Genomic DNA, 26716 nt, shown 5'->3' with positions numbered 1-26716 from the left:
CAGCTTTCACTTTGTAAGGCCATTATTTGCATGCAATTATTGGCTATTTTGTAATTGTTTAAACTAAGGATCTTAAGCTTTACGTCTCTTGAGCCTTAATCTTCGTTAGAAAGATTTGATGAAAAGTGACAGAGGAATCAAAACAAATCTTGAACTTTCTGAAATCTTGGAACCCTTTTAAAACATCATCAATCCTCAGATAATTCTCTGTAACTTCCTTGAAGGTTCTTGGCCTGTTTAAATATACCAAGAGAATGACTCTTCTGTTTACTTTCAGAAGTCATATTAACAAGTACTTTTCTTAAAATGCTAAATACTTGTATATTTTATTAGATAAGTCATATTTATTTTGCTGAGGGAAATTTAAGTGTGTATTTTTTCCTGTGTTTTACTTTTTTAATGGGGATAGGAACAGGAAAACCACCTTGCTATCATATTTCTGTTTATTTATATCAGCAAATCATATCACATCCAGACAGACTTTTCTGGTACCTCTGTTTCTGTGTACTTGTCCCTGGCACGTGCTATCTTGGAAAATAAGCTGAATGGTTTAAAAATATTACTAAGAGGGGCTTCCCTGGTGGCACAGTGGTTGAGAGGCTGCCTGCCGATGCAGGGGACACGGGTTCGTGTCCCGGTCCGGGAAGATCCCACATGCCGCGGAGCCGCTGGGCCCGTGAGCCATGGCCGCTGAGCCTGCGCGTCCAGAGCCTGTGCTCCACAACGGGAGAGGCCACAACAGTGAGAGGCCCGCGTACCGCAAAATATATATATATATATATATATATATATATATATATTACTAAGAGAGGTAGAAAGAAAAGGTCCAAACCATTAGAGTAATAGTTCCTTGAGGTTCTTTCTTTTTCTTTTTTAATAAATTTATTTTATTTATTTATTTTTGGCTGTATTGGGCTTCGTTGCTGTGCATGGGCTTTCTCTATTTGTGGTGAGCGGGGGGCTACTCTTTGCTGCGGTGTGCGGGCTTCTCATTGCGGTGGCTTCTTTTGTTGCGGAGTGCAGGCTCAGTAGTTGGGGCGCACGGGCTTAGTTGCTCCTTGCCATGTGGGATCTTCCCGGCGCAGGGCTCGAACCCATGCCCCCTGCATTGGCAGGCGGATTCTTAACCACTGCGTCACCAGGAAAAGCCCTCTTTTTCTTTTTTTAATTTAACAAATAACTCATTGTTTCTGTGCCAAGCGTTTTTCTAGGCACTGGTCATACAGCAGAGAATAGACAAAAATCCCTGCCATGTTGGAGCTTACTTTCCAATCTGGGAGACAGATGATCAACAAGATAAGTAATTGCATAGCACCTTAGCTGGTGATAGGAGGTATAGAGGAAATCTGTAGCAAGGAAGAGTGGTTGAGGAAGGCCTCCTTTAAAAAACGACATTTTGAGGAAAGACTTGAAGATTAGGGAGCAAGACGTGGAGATATGGGAAAAGAGATGAAAGACTTCATTGTCTTGGGTGGATTGAACCAAGTTGTGACCCCCTTCCCAATTACAAGTGTACAAACAGTTCTCAGCCCCTTCTCCATTCATCATCTAAGAGTCTGCTGTGATCATCTCTCCTATGTGTCATGTAAGATTTCTGGATTCAGTTTCTTTAAAATAGAGTAAATCATTTATTAGATATTTATGAAGAAATCTGAGTGTGGAATACTTCTTGATATTTATAAACTCATTTTTCTCTTTAAAGAATTTCTATAACTAAATCATCCAGGTTACATAAAAATGGAATAATGGTTTAAAACAAGCTGTGAATATTAAAAATAAAGATATTTCCCCCTTTAGAATTTCTTCTGATGTGTTTTATTTTTGTTTTCTTAAAATTGTAATTTATTTAAAAAGAAAAAATATCTAATTGTGATGGTAATGCTAGCATATATTTTGTAGAGGTAGTCAAACATTATGCAAATGCTTATAGAGCACCTGCTGTGTAGAACTGGATCTAGTGTCCTGTGCAGAGGTTGTTAGAGTGTGAGCTGCATGTGAAAACATGGAGGTTATGGTCAATATAGTTGAAATGTGACTGGGATATTAGAAATGTGTTGTTTCTGTGTTAAGATGGTAAAAATGTTTAAAAGCTGAGATGAAAGGTATTGTTCTAGAATTTTCCCTAAAATGATACTGATAATGGCCCCTTGACATTTTATCTGAAAAAAATCTTTGAGGACCAAAATCTCTGTACTTTTCAATGACACCAGTAAGACTTTGTTCATATGCTAGGAACTTTGATCGGTATTGTAAATTCAGCATCTTAAGCAATAATTATAAATGTGCCAGGATAGTTAAAATTAGGAAAACATTGGATGAGTGTAACTTTTAAGAAGATGTGTTTTATTTGCTGAATGTTGGATATGGAGATAACTACTTTGATAACTCTAACACAGTGTCTGTATGGAACAGATAACACATCCTAGCTAATTAGGGGGGAACATTTTCTTCTCTTTTCCACAGGTATCTTTAGGTGGTGTTGATCTCACAGTTCGGGTGCTCACAACAGGTTATTGGCCCACTCAGTCAGCCACACCAAAGTGCAACATCCCACCAGCACCAAGACATGCTTTTGAGATATTCAGAAGGTAAATGTAGATCAAACTTTGTATTTCTAAGTACAAATTGTCCAGAATTTAGATAAATTTGAGCATTCAGTAGTGTCCCCAATTGAAGGGGTATATACTCCATTTTTTAAATCTCATGTTATCCTTTATGCATTTAATATGTAAGGATGAATTGCATAAACTTTTCAGAGGAATGTCAGTCTGCTTTCTTCAGCATTAGTGCATGGTTAGGAGTATATTTTGTATTGCTGATGTCTGACACTAGCTTGGGGTGACTTGCTTATTGGGTTAACTGTGGAGAAAGAAGGTCATATAAACAGCGGTGGCTGAGCAGCAGCCAGGGGCAAATAAATGTACTGGTAGAAAGTACTTAGTGTGCTACCATTATCACTTAATATCTAGCTAAGTTTCTTAGGTCTGTTTCCCACCCAGCCACCCCCACCCCTTATTTAGGGCTTCTTTTCTGTAAAAAAAAATTGGAACTGAACTTGATTCCTAAGGTTTTGTTTAGCTTTTAAAGTCTCCCTTACATATATATTTGTTAAGGGTTGGTAGTTTATAATTTCACATATATAAATTACATGATTCTCAAAAACCTGGTTTGATTTGCTGAAGGTTTTACTTAGCCAAACACAGTGGTCGACAGCTCACACTCCAACATCATATGGGTTCTGCAGATCTCAATGCCACCTTTTATGGACCAGTTAAAAAGGTAAATATTAATAGTTTGAAGGTATTTTTATTAAGTAACTTAAAATTAGTCTGCAGAAGTGATTTGTGATTTTTGTTGACTTGGATAAATTATTTATTTATTTTATTTCCTTACCTGTTTCAAATATTAAAAAGAGGGAAACTTCGGCTTTGATTTATTGATTTCTGTTCCCTTAGTTGCTAACTTCATTTGACAATATGAAGACTATACCAGTAGCCTTCCTTATGGAATAAATAATATAATTACATGTTTTATTTATAAGATTAGATTTGAGATAATATTGCATAAAATAATGGATTTGAGGGCATACAAAGCCATGAGTTCCTTTTCAAAATTCTCAGTCTCCTATAATCCTTATTTCCAATAAATTGAAACCGGGAAAGCTAACACGTAAGATTTGTGAAATGTACAAAATGTTGCTAAAGTGATTATTTAAAAATTAACAATACAGGGGCTTCCCTGGTGGCACGGTGGTTGGGGGTCCGCCTGCCGATGCGGGGGACGCAGGTTCGTGCCCCGGTCCGGGAGGATCCCACGTGCCGCAGAGCGGCTGGGCCCGTGAGCCGTGGCTGCTGGGCCTGTGCGTCTGGAGCCTGTGCTCCGCAGTGGGAGAGGCCGCAGCAGTGAGAGCCCGCATACCGCAAAAAGAAAAAAAAAACAATACGCTAGAGAAGTGCCTTCATTTAAAGAAGTAATTGCTTTTTTATATGTAAAATTGTGAGGTTTAGATTAATAATTTACTTCATTGCTTGGTATAAATCAAATCAGGGTCATTTGGCTTAAAATGGCAAAATAATAAAAAGCTTCTAAAAAACATTAAAAATACCTAAGTTGTCATCTTGGCAGCAAAAACAGTTTCATTAAATATTTTAATTAAAATCTTACTTGTCACTGCAACACCAAAGTTTTTTTAATATTGTTGAAGATGCCTATATACATGTTCTAATTTTTATATTTAATTGAAGTGGGAAATAGTCCTTAGAGTTCAGTTAGTTGAATAATGTTTGACACTATTATATATTTAACTGTAAGTGGGAAGGTCAAGGATACATACTGAAGAACTCAGCTTTTAATTATTGCTTTCTTGTTGCTGTTTTAAAGGAGAGGGTTTTTTCCCGAAATAATCATGTTATCTTTTGAGGTTTTATTAAACAGATCAGTAGGTTTTTAAAACATAATTCATATGTTAATTATTGAGGACTGAATTTCTACTTTGTACTTCTAAATCATAGAGCAGGAATAGGCTTCAAGGATGGCAGAGGTTTTTTCTCCCCATCCTGTGCTATTATTTGAAATCTTACCATGATCAGACCACACAGAAAGAAACCTAATACTACTTTAGGGTAGTAGTATAATGGCAGTAGCATCTTATAAGTCCATTATTATCCCATTGTGTACTGTTAACATAATTTTAGTTATAAATATAAGGAATTACTCATTACTTGCTCAGATACATTAAAATGTTCATAATGGAAAAAAATGGGACAGTCCTAAATAAAGACTTTGTGTGTATGTATACACACATATTTACACGTACACTTTTAAAATAACATTTCATTTTTATATAGGAATGAGTTTATATCATTTTGTTAAGGGGAGGTTGGGCATTACAGAACTTATTTTTCAAATATACTGTTAAAGTTACTAGGAGATAATTATATCTTGTTTCTATTTTTATATTTAAACAATTAAACAGGAAGATGGATCTGAAGTTGGTGTTGGAGGGGCACAAGTAACTGGCTCTAATACGCGGAAGCATATATTGCAAGTCTCCACTTTCCAGATGACCATATTAATGCTCTTCAATAATAGAGAAAAATACACATTTGAGGTATGGGCTGGTTATGTGCATTTTAACCATTTGTTTCTGATTCTCACCCGGAATTTGGATTGTTCTCAGATTTAGACTGTAGTGAATAGAGCTATATGTTTAACTTTTTAAAGAAGTTGCCAAACTGCATCCTGAAGTGATTTTTACCATTTTACATTCCTGCCAGCAGTGTAGGAGAGTTCTAGTTGCCCCACATCCTCTCCAAAATTTAGTATTGTCTTTTAAATTTTAGCCATTTTAGCTGGTGTGTAATTGTATGTATACATTGTGGATTTAATTTCTTTCCTTGACTAATAATGACATTGAGCATTTTTTATTTGTTCATATGCCACTTATATGTCTTGTTTGGTGAATTCTTTGTTCATATCTTTATCGGGTTTTTTAAAAGTTCTTTACAAATTCTGGATACAAATCCTTCATCAAATCTATGTTCTGTGAATATTTTCTCACAGTCTGTCACTTGCCTTTTCATTTTCTTAATGTTATATTCTGAAGAGCAGAACTTTTTAATATTGATGAAGTCCAGTGGCCACTTTTTTACGTTTATGGTTCATGCTTTTGATATCCTATCTAAGAAATTATTGGCTATCCCAAGTTTGCAAAGATTTTCTTCTAAGTGATTTATAGTTTTAGCTTTTACATTTAGGCCTATGATCAATTTCAAGTTAATTTTTTTGGTATGGTTAGAGGTAAGGATTAAGAATTATTTCCTCCCCACACATAGGTATTCAGTTGTTCATTTCAGCATCATTTGTCCAAAACACTAGTCTTTTCCCTTTGAATTACTTTGAGCCCTTTATTTAAAAAAAAAAAAAAAATTCAGTTGACCATATGTATGTGGGTCTATTTCTGCACACTCTGATCTATTTCATTAATTTCTATGTCTATCCTTATGCTAATTTTATACTATTTTGATAGTGTCAACTTTCTTTTTTTTTCTTAGAGTATATATATTATAATATACTTTTTATTTCTCCCATTAAGTCATGATTTGATTGAATTAAATTCATTTAGTCTTTTCCCATACCTTTGATGAGTAGGTTGGAGTTGAAATGAAGATCATGTGATTTTTAGTAAGTTTAAATTAAAGATAAGGAATGAATATTTTAAAAAGCTGTAGAATTATAGCCATATTTATACTTAACTGAAAATCAATTTTCAGACATAGGTGAATGAATATAGGAAGAAATAAGTTTAAGTTTGAAATGAAGAGCAAGATTAAATTCTAGGCCTATTTTAATACTCATCTCCATGTTCCCTTTTTGTGGTGATGATATAGTTAAGAGATGACTGTTTTTATGTGATACACCTCAAGGAAATATTTTGAAACGTAAGTGTTTTATTTTTAGGTCAGTGGCTAAGCCAAGAGGTTTTGCTCTTATAAATTTCCAGTTCCAGGCGTGTTTTACCTAGGGAATAACTTTAAGTTTCAAGCACAAGTTAAATGTGATTGAGTTCTAAAGAATATTGATTAAGTAAGTATTGAGTACCTTACCCAAACATTGTAAGCCTTTTCAGACAGGTGGAATTGAATTATCTTTAACAGCTTGGATGTTTTAATCTGCTGTTCTCATGGATAATATATTTTAAACAAAATAAGCTACTTGATAAATGCTGCAGTTGGTTTTCAGGGTCCTACTTTATAAAGAGCTGGCAAAAATAGTGGGATAAACAAAAACATAAATTGATTTTCTTAAGCCATTATTGGAATTGCTAGTAATTTTAGTGGTTCAGGCTTCCTTTTCTCGTCCCAGTCAGCTTGCGATCAGTGAGGCTAGTGAGCAGTGATTCAGGTAGAAGGTAAAATTAAGTAGAAAATTCCTGTAATATTTTAAATTTTAGCTAAGTCACAAACCAGAAGCCTGAGCATAAGTGGCGTATGTAAAATGCCATTCCTATGGCTCCAAAACCTTCTGGCTGCTTGCATCTCAAACCAGGGAAGAGTGAAAAGGCACATGAAGTTTTTTGTCTTTACTCGCACTATGTCCTTATAGTCAGTCTGCTGCATAAGTTTTATTAGACATCTCTTTTACAGAAATTGCCACAAATTAGAGGAGACAGTTAAAAGTATTTAACTATAGTAATTACTAAAGGAAGCTGATCTCTTATTTTTGAATATTCTTTCTTTATAAGTTCAGTAAGATGGTGTATTCATTATTTAATGCCACACAACAGGTCTCAAATTCATGTTTTAAAGCAGCCACTAACAGTTTATTATCTTTAGTGGTATCTGTGGGTTGGGGATTCAGGAGGGGCTTTCTGGGTGGTTCTGGCTTGGACTCGTTCGTGAGTTTAAGATGTCAGCTGGGGCTTTAGTTGTCTAATGTTCGTCTAGGGCTGGAAAATGCTATCAGTATGCGCCTTCTTCCACGTGGCTGGCAAGTTTGTTTTGGCTGTTGGTAAGAGGTCTTAGTTTCTCTCCACATGGGCTTTACCAAACATGGCTGTTTGATTGTCCTTGCCTCCTGGTGGCTAACTTTCCCTAGAGCAAGCCATCCAAGAGACCCAGGAAGAACCTGCAGTGCCTTTATGACCCAGCCTTGGAAGTCACGTATCGTCACTTCCTTATTTTCTTGGTCACTCAAGTCAGCCCTGGTGCAGTGAGGGGACCACACAAGGTTAAAACATACCAGGATCATTGTGGGCCATCTTGGAAACTGCCTACAAAAGGTGACATTTATTGTAGTGTCACATTTAATCCATAGTAGTCAGGCTACTCAGGCTTTCAGGCTTTTCCTCTTTTTATATAGTTTTTGGAATGAAGTCCGTATTGTGATTTAGAACAGCTAAAATATGGAAATACATATAGTGGTAATCTGTACCTTGGATTTTTAGTAATAGCATTTAATTTTTGAAAGAGGTATGGATATTAATACATTTTTCTGAATGTTCTTTATTATACTTTTCAAACATTTCTGAGAATGAGTGAAATATAAAAGCTAATTGTAGACAGTAGCAAAATTCATGTCAGACAGAATTTGAATAGAAAACCATTAAACAGCAGTGGTAATTGATATTTCATCGAGAACTTATGTCAGTAATGTGACATAACAATATATGAAGGAAAATGGTTGGAAGTACAAGGAGAAATAGACAATTCCACAGTTACAGAAATCCCTCACAAGTGTACTGATTGACTATATGATAAAAAAGAGGGATATAGAAGATTTGAATAACACAATTAGCAAATTAAAATTGAAAGCTATACAGGGAACTTTAAACTCAGAAAGCAAAATACACAAATTGTTCTTGGGAAATATCTGAGGCTGGCATAACCTTATTACTAAAACTGAACAAGGAAAATACAAAAAAGAAAGGGAAGCTATAGGTTATTCAAAATAAATACACAAATCTTAAGTAAAATATTATTAGCAAGTTATATTCAGCGGTCTATTGAAATAATAATTCACTCTGTCCAAACAGGGTTTATTCCTGGAATACAAAGAAGGAATTTGTTAACAGATAGTTACTGAGATTTTATAATAATAATAATAAAATTAACTGATCACCTGCTATATTACCAGACATCATTTCAAGGAGAAAATCAATGATTTCCACAAATGTGCAAAAAGCACACGAGAAGAGTCAGTCCCCACTTCTTATTTCCAGATGGGGGACTCTTAGCCACCTAAGAATAGAATGAAATGCCTAATGGCATATTGGTGTATCTAATGAGAGACCTAAGCTTTAAATGAGAGAGAGACCTAAGCAAACAGTAATTAGTAGTAAAATGTTAGACACCTTCCCATTAAGGTTAGGAAAAATTTAGGATACCTGCCTTTACTACTGCTATCCAGCCTTGTTCTGCAGGTCCTAATTAACACACTAGAAAAGAAAAAGGAATGAAATTTATAAATATCAGGAGTTGACAAAGTTTGTCGACAGTATGATTGTCAGCTATAATAATCAACTGAGAAATGAGAGTTTGGTTGAAAAGTTTTTCTATAAATCATACTTACTTTAAGTCAACTTTTCTCTACATCAGAATTAATCTGAAAATGACATGAGAAAAAGGATGTTTTAATAAGAATCATAATCTTTCTAGGAATCATTCTAACCCAAAAAGTAGAAGACTTAATCGAAAAAGGCAATAAAAGAAAAGAATATGGAAGGGTAAATGTACCTGAAAGGGAAAGCTATGTGTTATAAAGGACTTTTTTTTTTTTAAGTCACCTATAAATTCAGTGAAATGTCAGTCCAAATCTGCGGAAGATTTCTTTTCTGTGAAACTTGACAGGCTGATCCCAGAATTCATCTGGGCAAGAAAATGCACAAGAATAGGCAAAGAGGGACAGGGATTTGGGAGATGGGAAGGCCCAGTAAGAGGGAAAGGAGTACGTCTTAATACCCAGACATACCTCAAAGTTAAAATTGTTTTTAACATGTGTAGACAAATAGGTCATTTGAACAAAATAGAGAGTCCAGAAACAGATTAGTATATAGAGAGGTGTTTGGAATGCGATATATTTACTATTTCTAATAAACTAAATTAAAATAACTGCTACTTCATTTGTGGGAATGGAAGGAAAATAGTATGGCGAACTTAGTTCCATATGTCATATCAAATGTAAAATCAAATTCCAGGTAGATGTAAGCACAAATCTATAAATGTAATAGAAAAAAACAATATTTTGATAAGCGTGATATAAGTAAGGCCTTTTTTCAAGCTTTTTACATAAACCACAAAGAAAAAGACTGACAGATTTAACCAAGTAAAAAGTAATAAAACATGTAAATGATGAAATAAGTTAAAAGAGAAGATAAAGAGTCTAGGAGAGGGCCTCCCTGGTGGCGCAGTGGTTGAGAGTCCACCTGCCAATGCCGGGGACATGGGTTCGTGCCCTGGTCTGGGAAAATGCCACATGCCGTGGAGCAGCTAGGCCCATGAGCCATGGCCGCTGAGCCTGCGCGTCCGGAGCCTGTGCTCCGCAACGGGAGAGGCCACAACAGTGAGAGGCCCACATACCGCCCCCCCCCAAAAAAAAAAAAAAATCTAGGAGAAATTATTTACAGCAAGTAAGAGTATTGAAAACTGTAATACGTAAAGAGCACCAGTAAATTGATACAAAAACAGTTGAATAGAAAAACGTGGAAGGAATACGGATAAAGCACAGAAGAGTTACAGATATCTTGTAAACATAAAAAGATGGTTTTTTCTCCTATTGGTTATAGAAGTACAAATTAAAATAATGAGATAACATTTTTAGCCCAATAGATAGGCAAAATAAAAAGCCAGTTCTGTGTTTGAAGGTAGAGAGAATGAATACTTACAACTGCTGTGAAGTTAAATAGTTAAGAAACTTGAAAGGCAGTTTGTCACTGTCTATAAAATCTTTATAACTCTGAGGAAACAAGTACATTTCTAGAAATCTGCTTCAGAAACCTAGCTCTTGTACTCAGGCAGAAATGCATGCTCCATCACAAAATTGGATACAATCTCAATCTCCATATTGTGATAGAGCAGTACTATGGAATTCCCTGTAGCTTTAACGTCGTTATGCAAACATGCAAAATCATCAAGAAATTAATGGAAGAATTCATATGGTGTGATCCTGTTTATATTTAACACTAATACTAGTGTACAGGTAAGTATGTTAATGTACATACATGTATATGTGTATTTGTATTCGTGTGTGTGTGTGTGTATATGTAGATGTATTTTTAAAAATGGCATAGAAGGATGAACATTGAATTGCAGTACAGACATTTCCTGACTTATGGTGGTTTGACTTAAGATTTTTCAACTTCATGATGGCACAAAGCAGTACGCATTCAGTTGAGGCTGTACTTTGAATTTTGATCTTTTCCCAGGCTGGGATCAGCAAGCTGCAGCTCTCAGCTAGGTGATCACAAGAGTAAACAACTGATACACTTATCACCGTTCTGTACCCATACAACCATTCTGATTTTTACTTTCAGTACAATATTCAATAATTACATGGGATATTCAACACCATTATAAAAAATAGGCTTTGTGTTAGATGATTTTGCCCAACTATAGGCTAAGGTACGTGTTCTGAGCATGTTTAAGGTAGGCTAGGCTCAGCTAGGATGTTCAGTAGGTTACGCGCATTAAATGCATTTTCAGCTTACTCAGTACAATGAGTTTATTAGGACATAACCCCGTTGTAATTTGAATAAGATCTGTAGCTACCTAGTCTAGGAATGATCTGTAGTTGTTAAAATACCACCTAAGGGGCTTCCCTGGTGGCGCAGTGGTTGAGAGTCCGCCTGCTGATGCAGGGGACACGGGTTCGTGCCCCGATCCGGGAGGATCCCACATGCCGCAGAGCGGCTGGGCCCGCGAGCCGTGGCCACTGAGCCTGCGCGTCCGGAGCCTGTGCTCCACAATGGGAGAGGCCACAACAGTGAGAGGCCCGCGTACCACAAAAAAAAAAAAAAAAAAAAAAAATACCACCTAAGAAGGTATTTCCGGTTCTTTGACTATGGTTAAACAATAATACATGTAAATAAGTCACTTTTAGCATGTACATAATAATTACAGTTAACATTCTAATTATTAATAGCACCTATTTAATATGGTGGGATTAACATTTACATGTCTAAAGTATGTAGATATACTGAGATCATTTGAAGCAAGGGAATATACATCGTCATCACTAAAGGTCACATTTCTTTCGGTTTCACTTACCTGACAGTCCTTTAGAAAAGCCTAAACTGTTCTTCAGAGGCTTGTGAAAGGGAGAACAACTCTCTCCATATCAGTTACATACTCTGAATAACACCATCTTTATACCCACTCTTCCTGAGCTCCTTTTGAGAAAATAACAGCTTTATACAATGTGAATCAAAATGATGTATCCTAATATGAAGATTTGCTGCACCATACAGTACCTGTAGATGTGAAGGGACTAAATCATATACATGTACAATTCTCTTACTGTCCCATTGACATAAAAAGAATATAATGAATTTAAAAGTTACAGATTCACTCTTTCCTGAACTGCTTTTTTTTCAGTATTACATTTTATTCATGCCATAATAATGTAGCAAAAATTATCACCTGCACTTCAAAACATTTCATGTTGCTTTTCATATTTAGTATTAATTATCAAGTATTTAAAAAATTTTTTTCTTAATTTGGTTATACAGGCAGTAAAAATGGTCAACTTGGATTGTAAATTTTGATAGTATGATAGAAGACCTTAGGTCACTCTTACTTTGATTATTTCTAGGAAAGAAGTTGCTAAGCAGAAGAGTAGTATGGATAAACTTGAGAGGATGATTGTAGAGTATTTGTAAAATTAGCAGTCATATGTTGATTAACACTTTGTTTTTTACCTAAATATTAAAGCAGGTCCCTTAATAATCTCTGCTGGATGACATTCTTAGACTACGCTTTATATCTCTGAAACAAAAAGTACATGTCTTCTAAGTATTTTGTAATTTGAACTACCTTTTTCTCTAATTTGTTCAAATAAGTGAGATTTTAGAGTCATAATAGTCAGGAAGTTCTTTGTTGTAAATTATTTAATGGAATTACCTAATTACTGCTTGGTCAATTTTACTTACTAATTAATCTTTCAAAAAATCTAATTATGTTAATCTGATGAAATTTCAGGAAATCCAACAAGAGACAGATATCCCTGAAAGAGAACTTGTTAGAGCCCTGCAGTCCCTCGCCTGTGGTAAACCAACACAGCGGGTTCTCACAAAGGAACCCAAGTCAAAGGAAATAGAAAATGGTCACATATTTACAGTTAATGATCAGTTCACATCCAAACTACACAGAGTCAAGATTCAAACAGGTATCTGGAATTATATTTTTCTCTCTAAAAAAATTATATATATTTCTTCTTTCTAAAAAAATTCTTAATTGTTGGATTTCTATTTTTTAAAAAGTAATGCTTTTCTGGTGCTGCGTGACATATAGGCTTAAGAAATAAAGCACTTTTATTGATACGTATTCCTGTCAAAATGCAGTTGAATCCAAGTACAGTAAGCATTTTAAAAAGTCATTCATAATGTGAACAAGTATTTATTTCCATATGGTTTTCTACAAGTGAAATATAATTTTACGAACATATTAGTACTTATAATTGTTTTTAACTGGTTAACTAATAGTCATTGATGTCCATTTTAAAGCATTTACAGATTTCTCAAAATTGGGAGTTACCTATTTAAAATTTAATCTTTAAATGCAACTATTTATATTTGATAAATACTTTCTAAGTTGCAAAATTTAAAAACCCATATTCTCTAACTTAAAACCAGTGATGACCCTGTTGTGAACAGATTTTGGTACAGCTTTTTTTTAGGTTGATGGTAAACGTCCTACTTATTGTATATTTAGCAATGTAAGGTGTATATTTTCTATGCATTTAAGGAGGAAAAAAGGTACTTTACCTTTGCTGATTTTTAAAACTCTAATGTAGCTTGCTACCTGGTTTCAAAACTAGTATTAGATAAGCTTCCCAATGCTAGTTTATCCATTACAGCTAATATGTCTGTACAGTAAGATTAACTTTTTAAATGACTACAATTTTCTGATTTGAAAATGGTTTTACATTATATATTAATAAAAGATAAAGTCTTTTTAAAATTATTTTAATGTTAAATATACAGTTGATTGCCAGAATATATTGATTCAAGAACATTTTATATATACTTTTGTTTTTCTTTTTGACCCTAATTGGATATTCTTTTCAAAGCAGAGTGGTCTCTCTTTACAGACTTGACTACTTTGTCCCATCATTGCAAACCTTATCATTGTATCTTATCTTCATCACCAAAATTGATCCATATATTTGGGACACAGATGTATATTAAAAATAAAACAACTGTGCTAAGGAGGGTCATGGAATAAAATTTCTTCTTCTCCCAGTACAAGACATATGACTATAGTTTTGGGCAGAAATGGGTTTTGGATATCAGGACTTACTTGAATCTCAGATTTGGAGGATATATGGTGATACATGTCTGAAATACCCAGCCTCACCCTGCTTTATCCTAAATAAATAAGTGTCTTTGTAATGCAAGATTCCATCGTGTCCTGCAAATATTGTCAGATATTACTGTGATTATCAAAAAAATAGTCTTCTTCATAGATTGTTAATTTTTGGTGTTAAGTGTGTGTGTATAGTATTTTAGATCTGATTAAAATAGGAATATAGTTATACATGATGAAGAATTTGACTCGATGACCTTTTAAAGTCCTTTTCAGCTGTAAAATTCTGTAAAGAAAAATGTTTTTCATTTTGAAATGGTGCTTAGATTGTCTTGGCTCTTACTGATATTTTGTAGAAGTTAAAAATTTCTCTCTGGTGATAAGTATTGTGACCACATAGTTTTTTTAAAGTTGTCAAAATACATGTTTGCCTTTTCGAGAAAGTACTCAGGCTCGTAATCAAATATTCAGAGACGCTGATCTTACCTACTTATGCTGCTTTTTACTGTGGTCAGTAATAGACATTCAAGCAAAAACTGAAAAGCATTTACTCAAATAACACAACCTTTGAAAAGAATTAGATTCGTTTTATTTTACAGTGATTTCTATAGTTGACAGCCTTCCCCACCACCAGCACTCACTTTCTCTGTCCCTTTCCTCCTAATACATCTAGATACTTAGGTACCCACTTACACAGCACATACCCTTGTTATGCTCTTCTTAAATGCAGAGAGTATTGTGCTAGGCTCTGGGAGTGAGCTCCTGCCCTCACATTTTTAAAAACATCATAATTCAGTGTGTATCACCACAATCTTCCCATTTATCTTGGAGTATATCAATTTAGGTGACCAAATTTAGATGAACCAAGTGGATTGTTAAAAAGTTTTTTTCCCTCCACCATTTTATTTTATATATTTTCACATCTGCAGGAAAAGTGAAAAACGCTCTAATAGATAAACGTTAAAATTTTGCCGCATTTGCTCAAGCACCCTTATTTCTACCCTCGTGCTCTCCCTCTCTCCCTTCATATATGTATATATTTCCTACAGCATTTTTTAAAATATTTTTTTAAATAGCTCTTTATTGGAGTATAATTGCTTTACAATACTGTGTTAGTTTCTGTTGCACAAGAAAGTGAATTAGCCATGTCCCCATATCCCCTTCCTTTTGAGCCTCCCTGCCATCCTCTCTATCCCACGCTCTAGGTCATTGCAAAGCACCAAGCCCATCTCCCTGTGCTATGCAGCTGCTTCCCATCAGCCAACTATTTTACATTCGGTAGTGTACGTATGTCGATGCTACTCTCACTTCGCCCCAGTTTCGCCCTCCCACCCCATGTCCTCAAGTCCATTTTCTATGTCTACCTCTTTTTTTTAGATTCCACATATATGTGTTAATACATATTTGTTTTTCTCTTTCTGATTTACTTCACTCTGTGTGACAGACTCTGGGTCCATCCACCTCACTACAAATAACTCCAGTTTTCTTTTTATGGCTGAGTAATATTCCATTGTATAAAGTGCCACATCTTCTTTATCCATTCATCTGTCATTGGACATATAGGTTGGTTCCATGTCCTGGCTATTGTAAATAGTGCTGCAGTGAACATTGTGGTACATGTCTCTTTTTGAATTATGGTTTTCTCCAGGTATATGCCCAGTAGTGGGATTGTTGGGTCATATGGTAATTCTAGTTTTAGTCTTTTCAGGAACCTCCATACTGTTTTCCATAGTGGTTGTATCAGTTTACATTCCCACCAACAGTGCAGGAGAGTTCCCTTTTCACCACACCCTTTCCAGCATTTATTATTCCTAGATTTTTTGATAACGGCCATTCTGACCAACATGAGGTGATACCTCATTGTAGCTTTGATTTGCATTTCCCTAATAATTAGTGATACTGAGCATCTTTTCATGTGCCTCTTGGCCATCTGTGTGTCTTCGTTTGTGAAATGTCTATTTGGGTCTTCCACCCATTTTTAAACTGGATTGTTTGTTTTTTTTATATTGAGCTCCATGAGCTGTTTGTATATTTTGGAGATTAATCCTTTGTTGTTTCATTTGCAAATATTTTCTCGCATTCTGAGGGTTGTCTTTTTGTCTTATGGTTTCCTTTGCTGTGCAAAAGCTTTTAAGTTTAATTAAGTCCCATTTGTTTATTTTTGCTTTTATTTCCCTTACTCTAGAAGGTAGATCAAAAAAGATCTTGCTGTGGTTTATGTCAAAGGGTGTTTTTCCTATGTTTTCCCCTAAGAGTTTTATAGTGTCTGGTCTTACATTTAAGTCTTTAACCCATTTGGACTTTATTTTTGTGTATGGTGTTAGGTATTGTTCTAATTTCATTCTTTTACATGTAGCTGTCCAGTTTTCCCAGCACCACTTATTGAAGAGGCTGTCTTTTCTCCATTGTATGTTCTTGCCTCCTTTGTCGTAAATTAGTTGACCATATGTGCGTGGGTTAATCTTTGGGCATTCTGTCCCGTACCGTTGATCTGTATTTCTGTTTTTGTGCCACTGCCGTACTGTCTTGATTACTGTAGCTTTGTGGTGTAGTTTGAAGTCGGGGAGCCTGATACCTCCAACTCCGTTTTTCTTTCTCAAGATGCTTTGGCTCTTCGGGGTCTTTTGTGTTTCCATACGAATTGTAAAATTTTTTGTTCTAATTCTGTGAAGAATGCCATTGGTAGTTTGATAGGGATTGCATTGAATCTGTAGATTGCTTTGGGTAGTATAGTCATTTTCACAGTATTGATTCTTCCAACCCAAGAACATGATATATTTCTCCATCTGTTTATGTCATCTTTGATTTCTTTCATCAGTGTTTTATAGTTTTCTGAGTACAAGTCTTTTGCCTCCTTAGGCAGGTTTATTCCTAGGTATTTTATTCTTTTTGTTGCAGTGGCAAATGGGAGTGTTTCCTTTATTTCTCTTTCTGATTTTTAATTGTTGGTGTAGAGGAATGCCAGAGATTTCTGTGCATTAATTTTGTATCCTGCAACCTTACCAAATTCATTGATTAGTTCTAGTAGTTTTCTGGTGGCATCTTTAGGATTTTCTACATATAATATCATGTCATTGGCAAACAGTGACAGTTTTACTTCTTCTTTTCCAATTTGTATTCCTTTTATTTCTTTTTCTTCTCTGATTGCTATGGCTAGGACTTCCAAAACTATGTTGAATAATAGTGGCGAGAGTGAACATCCTTGTCTTGTTCCTGATCTTAGTGGAAATGCTTTCAGTTTTTCACGATTGAGTATGATGCTTGCTGTGGGTTTGTCATATATGGCCTTGATTATGTTGAGGTAGGTACCCTCTATGCCCATTTTATGGAGTTTTTATCATAAATGGGTGTTGAATTTTGTCACAGGCTTTTTCTGCATCTATTGAGATGATCATATGTTTCTTATTCCTTAATTTGCTAATGTGGTGTATCACATTGATTGATTGCATATATTGAAGAATCCTTGCATCTCTGGGATAATTCCCACTTGATCATGGTGTATGGTCCTTTTAATGTGCTTTTCGATTCTGTTTGCTAGTATTTTCTTGAGGTTTTTTCCATCTATGTTCATCAGTGATATTGGTCTATAATATTCTTTTTTTGTGATATCTTTTTCTGGTTTTGGTATCAGGATGATGATGGCTTCGTAGAATAAATTTGGGAGTGTTTCGCCCTGTGTAGTTTTTTGGAAGAGTTAGAGAAGGATGGGTGTTAGCTCTTCTCTAAATGTTTGATAGAATTCGCCTGTGAAGCCATCTGGTCCTGTACTTTTGTTTGTTGGAAGATTTTTAATTATGGTTTCAATTTCATTACTTGTGATACATCTGTTTATATTTTCTAATTCTTTATGGTTCAGTCTTGGAAAATTGTACCTTTCCAGGAATTTGTCCATTTCTTCGTGGTTGTCCATTTTATTGGCATATAGTTGTTGGCAGTAGTCTCTTATAATTCTTTGTATTTCTGCAGTGTCAGTTGTGATTTCTCCTTTTTCATTTCTAATTTTATTGATTTGTGTCCTCTCCCTTTTTTTTTGATGAGTTTGGCTAAAGGTTTATCAGTTTTGTTTATCTTCTCAATGAACCAGCTTTTACTTTTATTGATCTTTGCTATTGTTTTCTTCGTTTGTGTTTCATTTATTTCTGCTTTGATCTTTATGATTCCTTTCCTTCTCCTGATTTTAGGTTTTCTTTGTTCTTCTTTCTCTAGTTGTTTTAAGTGTAGGGTTAGATTGTTTGAGATTTTTCTTGTTTCTTGAGGTGAGATTCTGTTGCTATAAACTTCCCTCTTAGAACTGCTTTTGCTGAATCCCATAGGTTTTGGGGTCATCGTGTTTTCATTGTCATTTGTTTTAGGTATTTTTTGATCTCCTCTTTGATTTCTTCAATCTCTTGGTTATATAGTAGTGCACTGTTTAGTCTCCATGTATTTGTTTTTTACAGGTTTTTTCCTGTAATTGATTTCTAGTCTCAGCATTGTGGTCAGAAAAGATGCTTGATACAATTTCAATATTCTTAAGTTTTCCAAGGCTTGATTTGTGACCCAAGATGTGATCTGTCTTGGAGAATGTTCCATGTGCACTTGAGAAGAAAGTGTATTCTGCCACTTTTGGGTAGAATGTTCTATAAATATCAATTAGATCTATCTGGTCTCTTGTGTCATTTAAAGGTTGTGTTTCCTTATTTATTCTCTGTTTGGATGATTTGTCCATTGGTGTAAGTGGGGTGTTAAAGTCCCCTACTATAATTGTGTTTCTGTCAGTTTCTCCTTTCATGGTTGTTAGCATTTGCCTTATGTATTGAGGTGCTGCTGTGTTGGTGCCGAAACATTTATAATTGTTGTATCTTCTTCTTGGATTGATCCTGTGATCATTATGTAGTGTCCCTCCTTATCTCTTGTAACAGTCTTTATTTTAAAGTCTATTTTATCTGATACGAGTATTGCTACTTCAGCTTTCTTTCCATTTGCATGGAATATCTTTTTTCCATCCCTACAGTTTCAGTCTGTAAGTGTCCGTAGGTCTGAAATGGGTCTCTTCTAGACAGCATATATATGAGACTTGTTTTCGTATCCATTCAGCAAGTCTGTGTCTTTTGGTTGGAGCATTTAATCCATTCACGTTGAAGATAATAATCAATATGTATGTTCCTATTACCATTTTCTTAATTGTTTGGGTTTGTCTTTGTGGGTCTTTTTCTTCTCTTGTGTTTCCCCCTTAGCAAAGTTTCTTGAGCGTTTGTTGTAAAGCTGGTTTGGTGGTGATGAATTCTCTTAGCTTTTGGTTGTCTGAAAAGCTTTTGACTTCTCCATTGAATCTTTTTTTTTTTGGTGGTACGCGGGCCTCTCACTGTTGTGGCCTCTCCCATTGTGGAGCACAGGCTCCGGACGCGCAGGCCCAGCGGCCATCGCCCACAGGCCCAGCCGCTCCGCGGCATGTGGGATCCTCCCAGACTGGGGCACAAACCCGCGTCCCCTGCATCGGCAGGCGGACTCCCAACCACTGCGCCACCAGGGAAGCCCTCTCCATCGAATCTTAATGACGTCCTTGCTGGGTAGAGTAATCTTGGTTGTAGGTTTTTCTCTTTCATCACTTTAAGTGTATCCTGCCACTCCCTTCTGGCCTGCAGAGTTTCCACTGAAAAATCAGCTGATAACCTTATGGGGATTCCTTTGTATGTCATTTCTTGTTTTTTCCCTTGCTGCTTTTAATAGTTTTTCTTTGAATTTAATTTTTTTACTTTGATGATTACGTGTCTTGGTGTGTTTTTCCTCGGGTTTATCCTGTATGGGACTCTGTGCTTCCTGGACTTGGGTGACTATTTCCTTTCCCGTGTTAGGGAAGTTTTCGATTATAATCTCTTCACATATTTTCTCAGACCCTTTCTTTTTCTCTTCCTCTTCTGGGACCCCTCTAATTCGAATATTGGTGAGTTTAGTGTTGTCCCAGAGGTCTCTGAGACTCTCCTCAATTCTTTTCATTCTTTTTTCTTTATTCTGCTCCTCGGCAGTTATTTCCACCATTTTGACTTCCAGCTCACTGATTTGTTCTTCTGCCTGAGTTATTCTGTTATTGTTTCCTTCTAGTGTAATTTTCATTTCAGTTATTATGTTGTTCATCTCTGTTTGTTCTTTAGTTCTTCTAGATCTTTGTTAAACATTTCTTGTATGTTCTCAATCTGTACCTTCATTCTATTTCTGAGATTCTGGATCATCTTTACTGTCATTATTCTGAATTCTTTTTCAGGTAGGTTGCCTATTTCCTCTTAATTTATTTGACCCTTTAGGTTTTTACCTTACTCCTTCATCAGTGACATGTTTTTTGCTGTCTCTTTTTTTTTTTTTTAATGAGTGGGATTGTGTTCCTACCTTACTGGTTTGTCCTGAGGCTTCCAGCACTGGAGTTTGTAGGCTTATTGGGTAGAGCTGGGTCTTCGTGCTGAGCTGAGGACCTCTGTGAGTCCTCACTCTGATGAATATTCCCTGGGGTCTGAGGTTCTCTGTCAGTCCAGTGGTGAGATAAAAGAAAAAGGGATAGGGGCCTTGGCTGTGGAGGGGTTGCTTAAGCAAGAGCGAGGTTTGGGTGGTGGGCAGGGCCTATGCTCAGGACCCACAGGGCTGGAAAAGGCCCTGGGGGCTGTGGGGGGTGGAGCTTAGGCTCAAGGAACAGAAGGGGCCCAGGCTTGTCCCCCACACCTGGTCTCAGAGGGCAGGGGGCCTCACCTAGGGGCTCAGCAGGCTTCCTGGGCTCAAGTGGTGGGGCAGATGCCCTCCTCTTCTCTCCTGCGCCTCTGGTCTGGGAGGGCCCCTCCTGATCTCCTGGGCTTCCCTCCTGTGCCCCCAAGGACCTGTGTGGCCTGGAGGGGACTTTGGGGGGCAGGGGACTGGCCTGGGGACTCAGCAGGCTCCTTTCCCACTCTTCGTGGTGAGTCCCTCCTGCCTGTGTCTTCTGACCTACCCGGCCTCAGGGGTGCCGATCCTGTCTGGCCTCCACTTCTCCTCCCCCCTCAGTCCCCCTGTGTCCTACTGGTTCACTTTGCAGTTCCTCCTGTCTCCTTGGGCATGAGAGTCCCCCACCAGCAGCCGGCAGGTGCCCTAGTTGTGGGGAGACGCTAACTCCACATCTTTCCACACCGCCATCTTGACTCTGCCTCCTTTCCTACATCATTTTAACTTAATTTGCCAGCGTTATAACACTTCCCACATAAATACTTGAGCATATACCTATCTCAGAATTAAGATTTTACCACATAATTGTAATACTGTATCACACCCCAAAAAATTAATAATTCCAAACATTTATATATCACCCATATTTACATGTCCACAGTTATCTCAAAAATGCCTTTCATATCTTATTTTTTGGATCCAGGATTCAGTCAAGGGTTCCACATTACATTGATTTTAATTTTCTTTAGTTCTATTCAATCTAATCCAGTGCCTCTATCTTTTTTTTCCCCTTATGACATTGAATTTTTGAAGAAAAGCATTTTTCTTCTTTAGTTGAGCATTTAATTTTACTCTTTTTTTTTTAAGGTATTGATTAACTTGGGAGAAGATACTGAAGCAGAATTCTTAACCGAGGGATTCTAATTAGAAACAGCTGAATGAATATGCACACCAAAATGATCTTCTAAATTGTACAGTCTGCTATCTCCTGGTTGTGCCCAGGCCTAAGTCAGCAATGTTGCATATGGTTCTTTGTAATTTTACAGTTTCTCCCTCCAGAAACTTCACATCTGTCTCCTATTGATGACCAAATAAATTAAAAAAATCTTTCTCTGCTGCTTCAATTAGAGCAAAGTTATAAGAGAAAGGGACTTTTATACTTAATTCTTTAGCAGTTGCCTTGAAGACTATAGGGAATAACAGTAAGACTTCTAAAGAGTGGAATATAGTTTGCATTAGTCATATTGAGATTATGACATTTAATAATTACCAAGATACATGTTAAGAAATTGTTGAATAATTGATGAGAGGTACAAAAGAATTGTTACGGAGTTAAGTGACATTCTAGTGGTACTTTAAATTTTTTATTTAGCTAACTAAATCTTGGCAATACATGTTCTTTCCTCCTCTTAAAAGTCCTCACATTTCTCCTGTTTGAGGTACTTTTGGTGAGGTTTAACTTAGAGTCATGGTGGTAAAATACTAGTTAACCTCTGGAAGTCACAAGCAATGAAAACTATTTACTGATAATTTTACTGCTAAATATATCAGCTAGTGTTTTTCTTCTAGGAAAGGAGTCATTGAATTCTATAAAAATAAAATTGATTTTATTATCTCTGTAAAATTAAACTCCTAATATTTAAAAAGAATAATTTAGAATTGAAGAATTTTTATATCACTGCTTGTTAATTATTTAAATATTTATTAAAGTAAACGTTGAATTAGGCACTTTTTGAGTGTTTAATTAATAAGTATATGTGTGGTGTGTATTCAGAGGTTGACATTGATTTCTCTCTTGACAATAGTAAATTATATTAAGTTTGCTTACAAACATTTTTCCTTACTTTTGAAATTTATATCATAATCACATGGTAAATGTCTTTATTTCTCTTTTAGTTGCTGCCAAACAAGGTGAATCTGACCCAGAAAGGAAAGAAACAAGGCAGAAAGTAGATGACGACAGAAAACATGAGATAGAAGCTGCTATAGTGCGGATAATGAAATCTAGGAAGAAGATGCAGCACAATGTGTTAGTAGCAGAGGTGAGGACACTTCCGGACTGGATTAACGTAGAAAAGACAAAATTACTTTAACTATTTAAATTTAGGAAAGTACTGTATTCAGCTAATTTAAAATACAATCTTAAAATTAGAAAACCGTAGTCAAATAACACATTATTAAAAGCATGGTAGGTACTTGCTTGATAGTTAAACATAGCCAGTGCGTCAAAATATGTGCACACTTTAAGAACTAATATGTTTGTAATGAAGATAATAATAGAATATTGTCCCATGAAGAATAAAGAAAAAGCTTTTCACTGCTATTTAGTACTTTGATGTAAAACAAACTACCTATACTTCTAAAAATTAATGGCTTATTTATTGAGTAAAAGTTAGGAAACTAAGGAGGGGAAGACCATTGTGAAGCCATTGAAATAGTGAGGAACAAGGTGATTAGGGCTGAATAAAGTATTGGTTGAAGATAGAGAGCTGAATGAAGACACATAGGAAGTGAAATTGACGGCATTTATTGACTGATCGTGGGAAATGAGACGGAGGAGTGGAGGACGACTCTGAGACCCTTGCTTGCTTGGCCAGGTAGAGGCTGGTTTCTTTAACTGAAAAGGGAGGGGCAGTGTGCTGCTGTGTTCCACGGGTCAGCTAATACCACTTTTTATAAGTTGACTTCGTATCACATGGCAGAGGAAGAGAATTATAGGTGAGTGGTCAGTCAGTAATTTAAAAAATCATTAAAAAACCAAAACAAACCTTTAAGACATGTTGGCAATTAGGTGACTGGTTAGTTTTCCCGTGTTCATTGGACTGGTAAGAATAGACATTTGATGGTAGTTCCTTGAGAAGTAAATGGAGGTGAAACCACCGAGTGAGTGGTTTCTCCTTTGAGGTGTTGGCTCGTGGGAAGGGCACAGAGAGCAATACTAGAGGATTAAGTGTTGAGTTGAGGGCTTCTGGGTACTGTTTTTCTAGATGGGAAGACATTGAGTTATATTTATATTCTAAGGATAAGGAGAGATGATGCTTAAAAACAAAAGGGAAGAAAAATGAGTTGAGGGGTTACTTGATGTACTCAAGTCTAGAAAAAGAAAAGCGAGAGGGTTGTATAGAGAACACAGGTAGGTGGTAGATGTGTTAACAGGGATGCTACCAAATACTTTTCCCGAGAACCCAGGGCTGGGTACAGGGGTGGTTGGAATGAAGCATAGAAACAAGCCATGGACAAATGGATAAATGGACAAATGGATAAATGTAAGGTTGTGGAAGTTTGAGGAATTTCAAACTGAAATGGCCTCTTTTCTTATGTAAAACAGGATGTGAGGTTATGGTGCTTGAGAACTTGCTGACCTTGAATGCTGTAAATTTGTGTTATCAGCCTAAACCAGAGATTGGCAACCTTTTTTTAAATGGCCAGTTGCAGCATGAAAGCACCCGTAGATAACGAGTGAGTGTGCTGTGTTCCAGGAGGGATTACAACAGGCAGCGGGCTGTATTCGCCTGTGGACCCCAGGTCTACACAAAAGGTGTAAAAACGACAACTTTACTCAATAACGAACCGAGTAGTGGATTTTGGGTGATGTAGTAAATGTAGAGTGGGTGCTTATGGAACAGAACCAAAGGAGTCAGGGAGTTGAAGGTACTGTTGGGGGTGCAGCTCAAGGGATCTTTTGTGAGGGAAAGAGGTGAGAGGTCAGACAAAGAAGTTATTGGTAGCTTAGAAGAAAGGGCCAGAGGATTGATTCAGGGTCTCAAGTGGGTTGAGAACAAATTTGTTGATACTGGAGTGATAATATTAGAAGAGTGATGGATTTTAGTTGGGGAGTGAAGTGCTGACGTTTCCGACTTTGAAGAGTTAATAATCCATTGTAGCCTTCGAAATGAACTGATCCAACACTTGTAAAAGAGAAGCTGGCTTATGGCTAGATGAGTGATCTGCAGGATCACTGACTGGATTAGTGAGAAAAGCATGGGCTTCAGGGGCAGGAGGATGTAGATTCTCATCTCTTCTGGCTCTAGTTACTACTTGTTCATACCATTTTTCCTTTCTGGCTTATTTTCCTCATTTGTAAAATGAGACAACCTACTTTGCAGGGTTAAGAGCATTGAATAAATAAATATAAACAAAACTGACTGATACATAGTCAGATTTCGGCTAGTGCTGTAGTTCCTGTTGTATTATTACCGATGTCACGATACCTAGAATCCCGACAGCTGTTGGAGAAAAGAATACCAAGAGTAGCACTTAACTATGGACTGGGCATTATTCTAAAGCATCACCTCTGTTAACTCATCTAATATACACAACAACTTCATGAGGTTAAGTAACTTTCCCAAGGGCCCAGAGCTAGTAAGTCGTAGAGCTGGGATTTGAATCCAGGCAAGTCTGAGTGCCGAGTTTGTGCTTTTAAACACATTATGCTACCCAAATTCTGTGACTTGGGGGAGTAACCCAGAAGTCATTAGATTATAGCTTCAAAATGGGTTAAACTATACGGTGGTATAAATTCATACTAGTATATTGCAACTAATTCGTCTGTTAATCCACTTTAGCATTCACATTCTGATGTGAGGAGGTGTGTTCTAGCCATACATTACATTTTCAAATAGAATCCTTTTTAATTTTCTGTATTTTTAATGTTCATAATCAAATTAGTAAAGTTTGAGCTGAGTCTTAAAATGACATATCAGTTCTACTCAAAAATAAGAATTTTTGTGTGTTTATATAGAAATGTTTTTTGTTTTTGTTTTTTAATTTTCTGGTAGGAATTAGTGTTTTTTTTTTTAACCTTCTCTTTTAGGTAACTCAGCAGTTGAAGGCTCGATTCTTACCAAGTCCAGTTGTTATTAAAAAACGTATCGAAGGACTCATTGAGAGAGAATATTTGGCACGAACACCTGAGGATCGCAAAGTATACACATATGTAGCATAAAATGCATTCAGAAACTTGATTTATTATTGGACTGTACTCTTCGCATGGACTGGGAAGTTCTTTTAAATCATTAAATATTAAGACGACCATCTCTTCTATTAAATTACAGTACATGTTTTAGACCATTCAGATCAAGCCTTTACTCCCTTTGAGAGTTTTCAACATCAGTTGATTGAGCTTCAGGCTTTACAACGTTTATCCCTGTAGAGATCATCTTTACAGTTCCTCGGGAAAATGTGAATGTGCCGCGTTTTGTTTTCAATACTGTACGAAAACAGGAAAAAATAAAACAAAATTTAGAAAATACAGCTCATTAAAATAAAATTGTTGGTTTCATTTCCCCAGGTCTTCAGTGTTCACGTAAATGTGTTTTTGTAGTGTTGCTTAGCACTTTGCGCATTGTATAAGTTGGGTAACAAAAATGGTAAAAGAAATGACACAATTCCCAATTATCTCGCTCTGCTTAAGGCATTTCTTTAGCTCGTCTTGTTTAATTTAAAGGTTTGGTAAATTTACAGAGACCCAAGCATAAAATTTGAGCATGCTTTATTCTACCACTTGCACTTACTAATCTAATAGCCTAATGACCAGGAACCTTTGTTTTGGGCTCGGTATACACCCTGGTTTGATTTTTCCCTACTGTAATTTGAGATGTCGCAAATTCTTACAATGATTAGGTTTTGTTCTGCATTATCTCTAGAGAAAGAAAATATTTTAGTATGTATAAATTGTACAATAATTTTTTGCTGTTGTACTCACTGCTAATAGTGGATTGTATAGGGCAGTGTTTTTATTTCATTTTATTGTAGACAAAAATAAATGAATTCAGTATACACATACTCACTAATTCAGGTGTGTCAGAGCACAAAGTTGGCAGCTGGTTGTATTTAATTCAGCCCCTCTGAAAAGCACATACAGTCTACACTTTGTTTCTAAATATCTTAGGTTCACCCTCTCTTAAATATATATTTTGGTGAAGCTGGGATGCACTGTTAATTTTCTGTTTCAGAATGCATTCTAAAGATGCAATAAATACGATTACCTTAATATTTTTTAATAAGATCTTTAGTTCTTGCAGCTGCGTTTTGGA

General features: G+C 36.2%; 1 protein-coding gene across 2 annotated transcripts in view; it reads left to right on the top strand.

Moving 5' to 3' along the window:
- CUL3 (cullin 3) overlaps positions 1 to 25993 on the top strand; it is a 97354-nt gene extending 71361 nt beyond the window's left edge. Inside the window, exons 11-16 of one of the 2 annotated variants that reach the window (XM_065880239.1) lie at positions 2464 to 2588; positions 3183 to 3279; positions 4976 to 5110; positions 12693 to 12879; positions 22578 to 22723; positions 25495 to 25993. In XM_065880239.1, the coding sequence (XP_065736311.1) occupies positions 2464 to 2588; positions 3183 to 3279; positions 4976 to 5110; positions 12693 to 12879; positions 22578 to 22723; positions 25495 to 25626 (822 nt within the window). In that variant the 3' untranslated portion in view covers positions 25627 to 25993. The remainder of the gene's footprint in view (positions 1 to 2463; positions 2589 to 3182; positions 3280 to 4975; positions 5111 to 12692; positions 12880 to 22577; positions 22724 to 25494) is intronic. The other variant, XM_065880240.1, reaches the window with a different exon arrangement.
- The last annotated feature ends 723 nt before the right edge of the window (positions 25994 to 26716 follow it).

Source organism: Phocoena phocoena, chromosome 7 (assembly GCF_963924675.1).
Source record: "Phocoena phocoena chromosome 7, mPhoPho1.1, whole genome shotgun sequence".
Classification (NCBI taxonomy): domain Eukaryota; kingdom Metazoa; phylum Chordata; class Mammalia; order Artiodactyla; family Phocoenidae; genus Phocoena; species Phocoena phocoena.
This window is presented reverse-complemented; position numbering and strand designations above follow the sequence as displayed.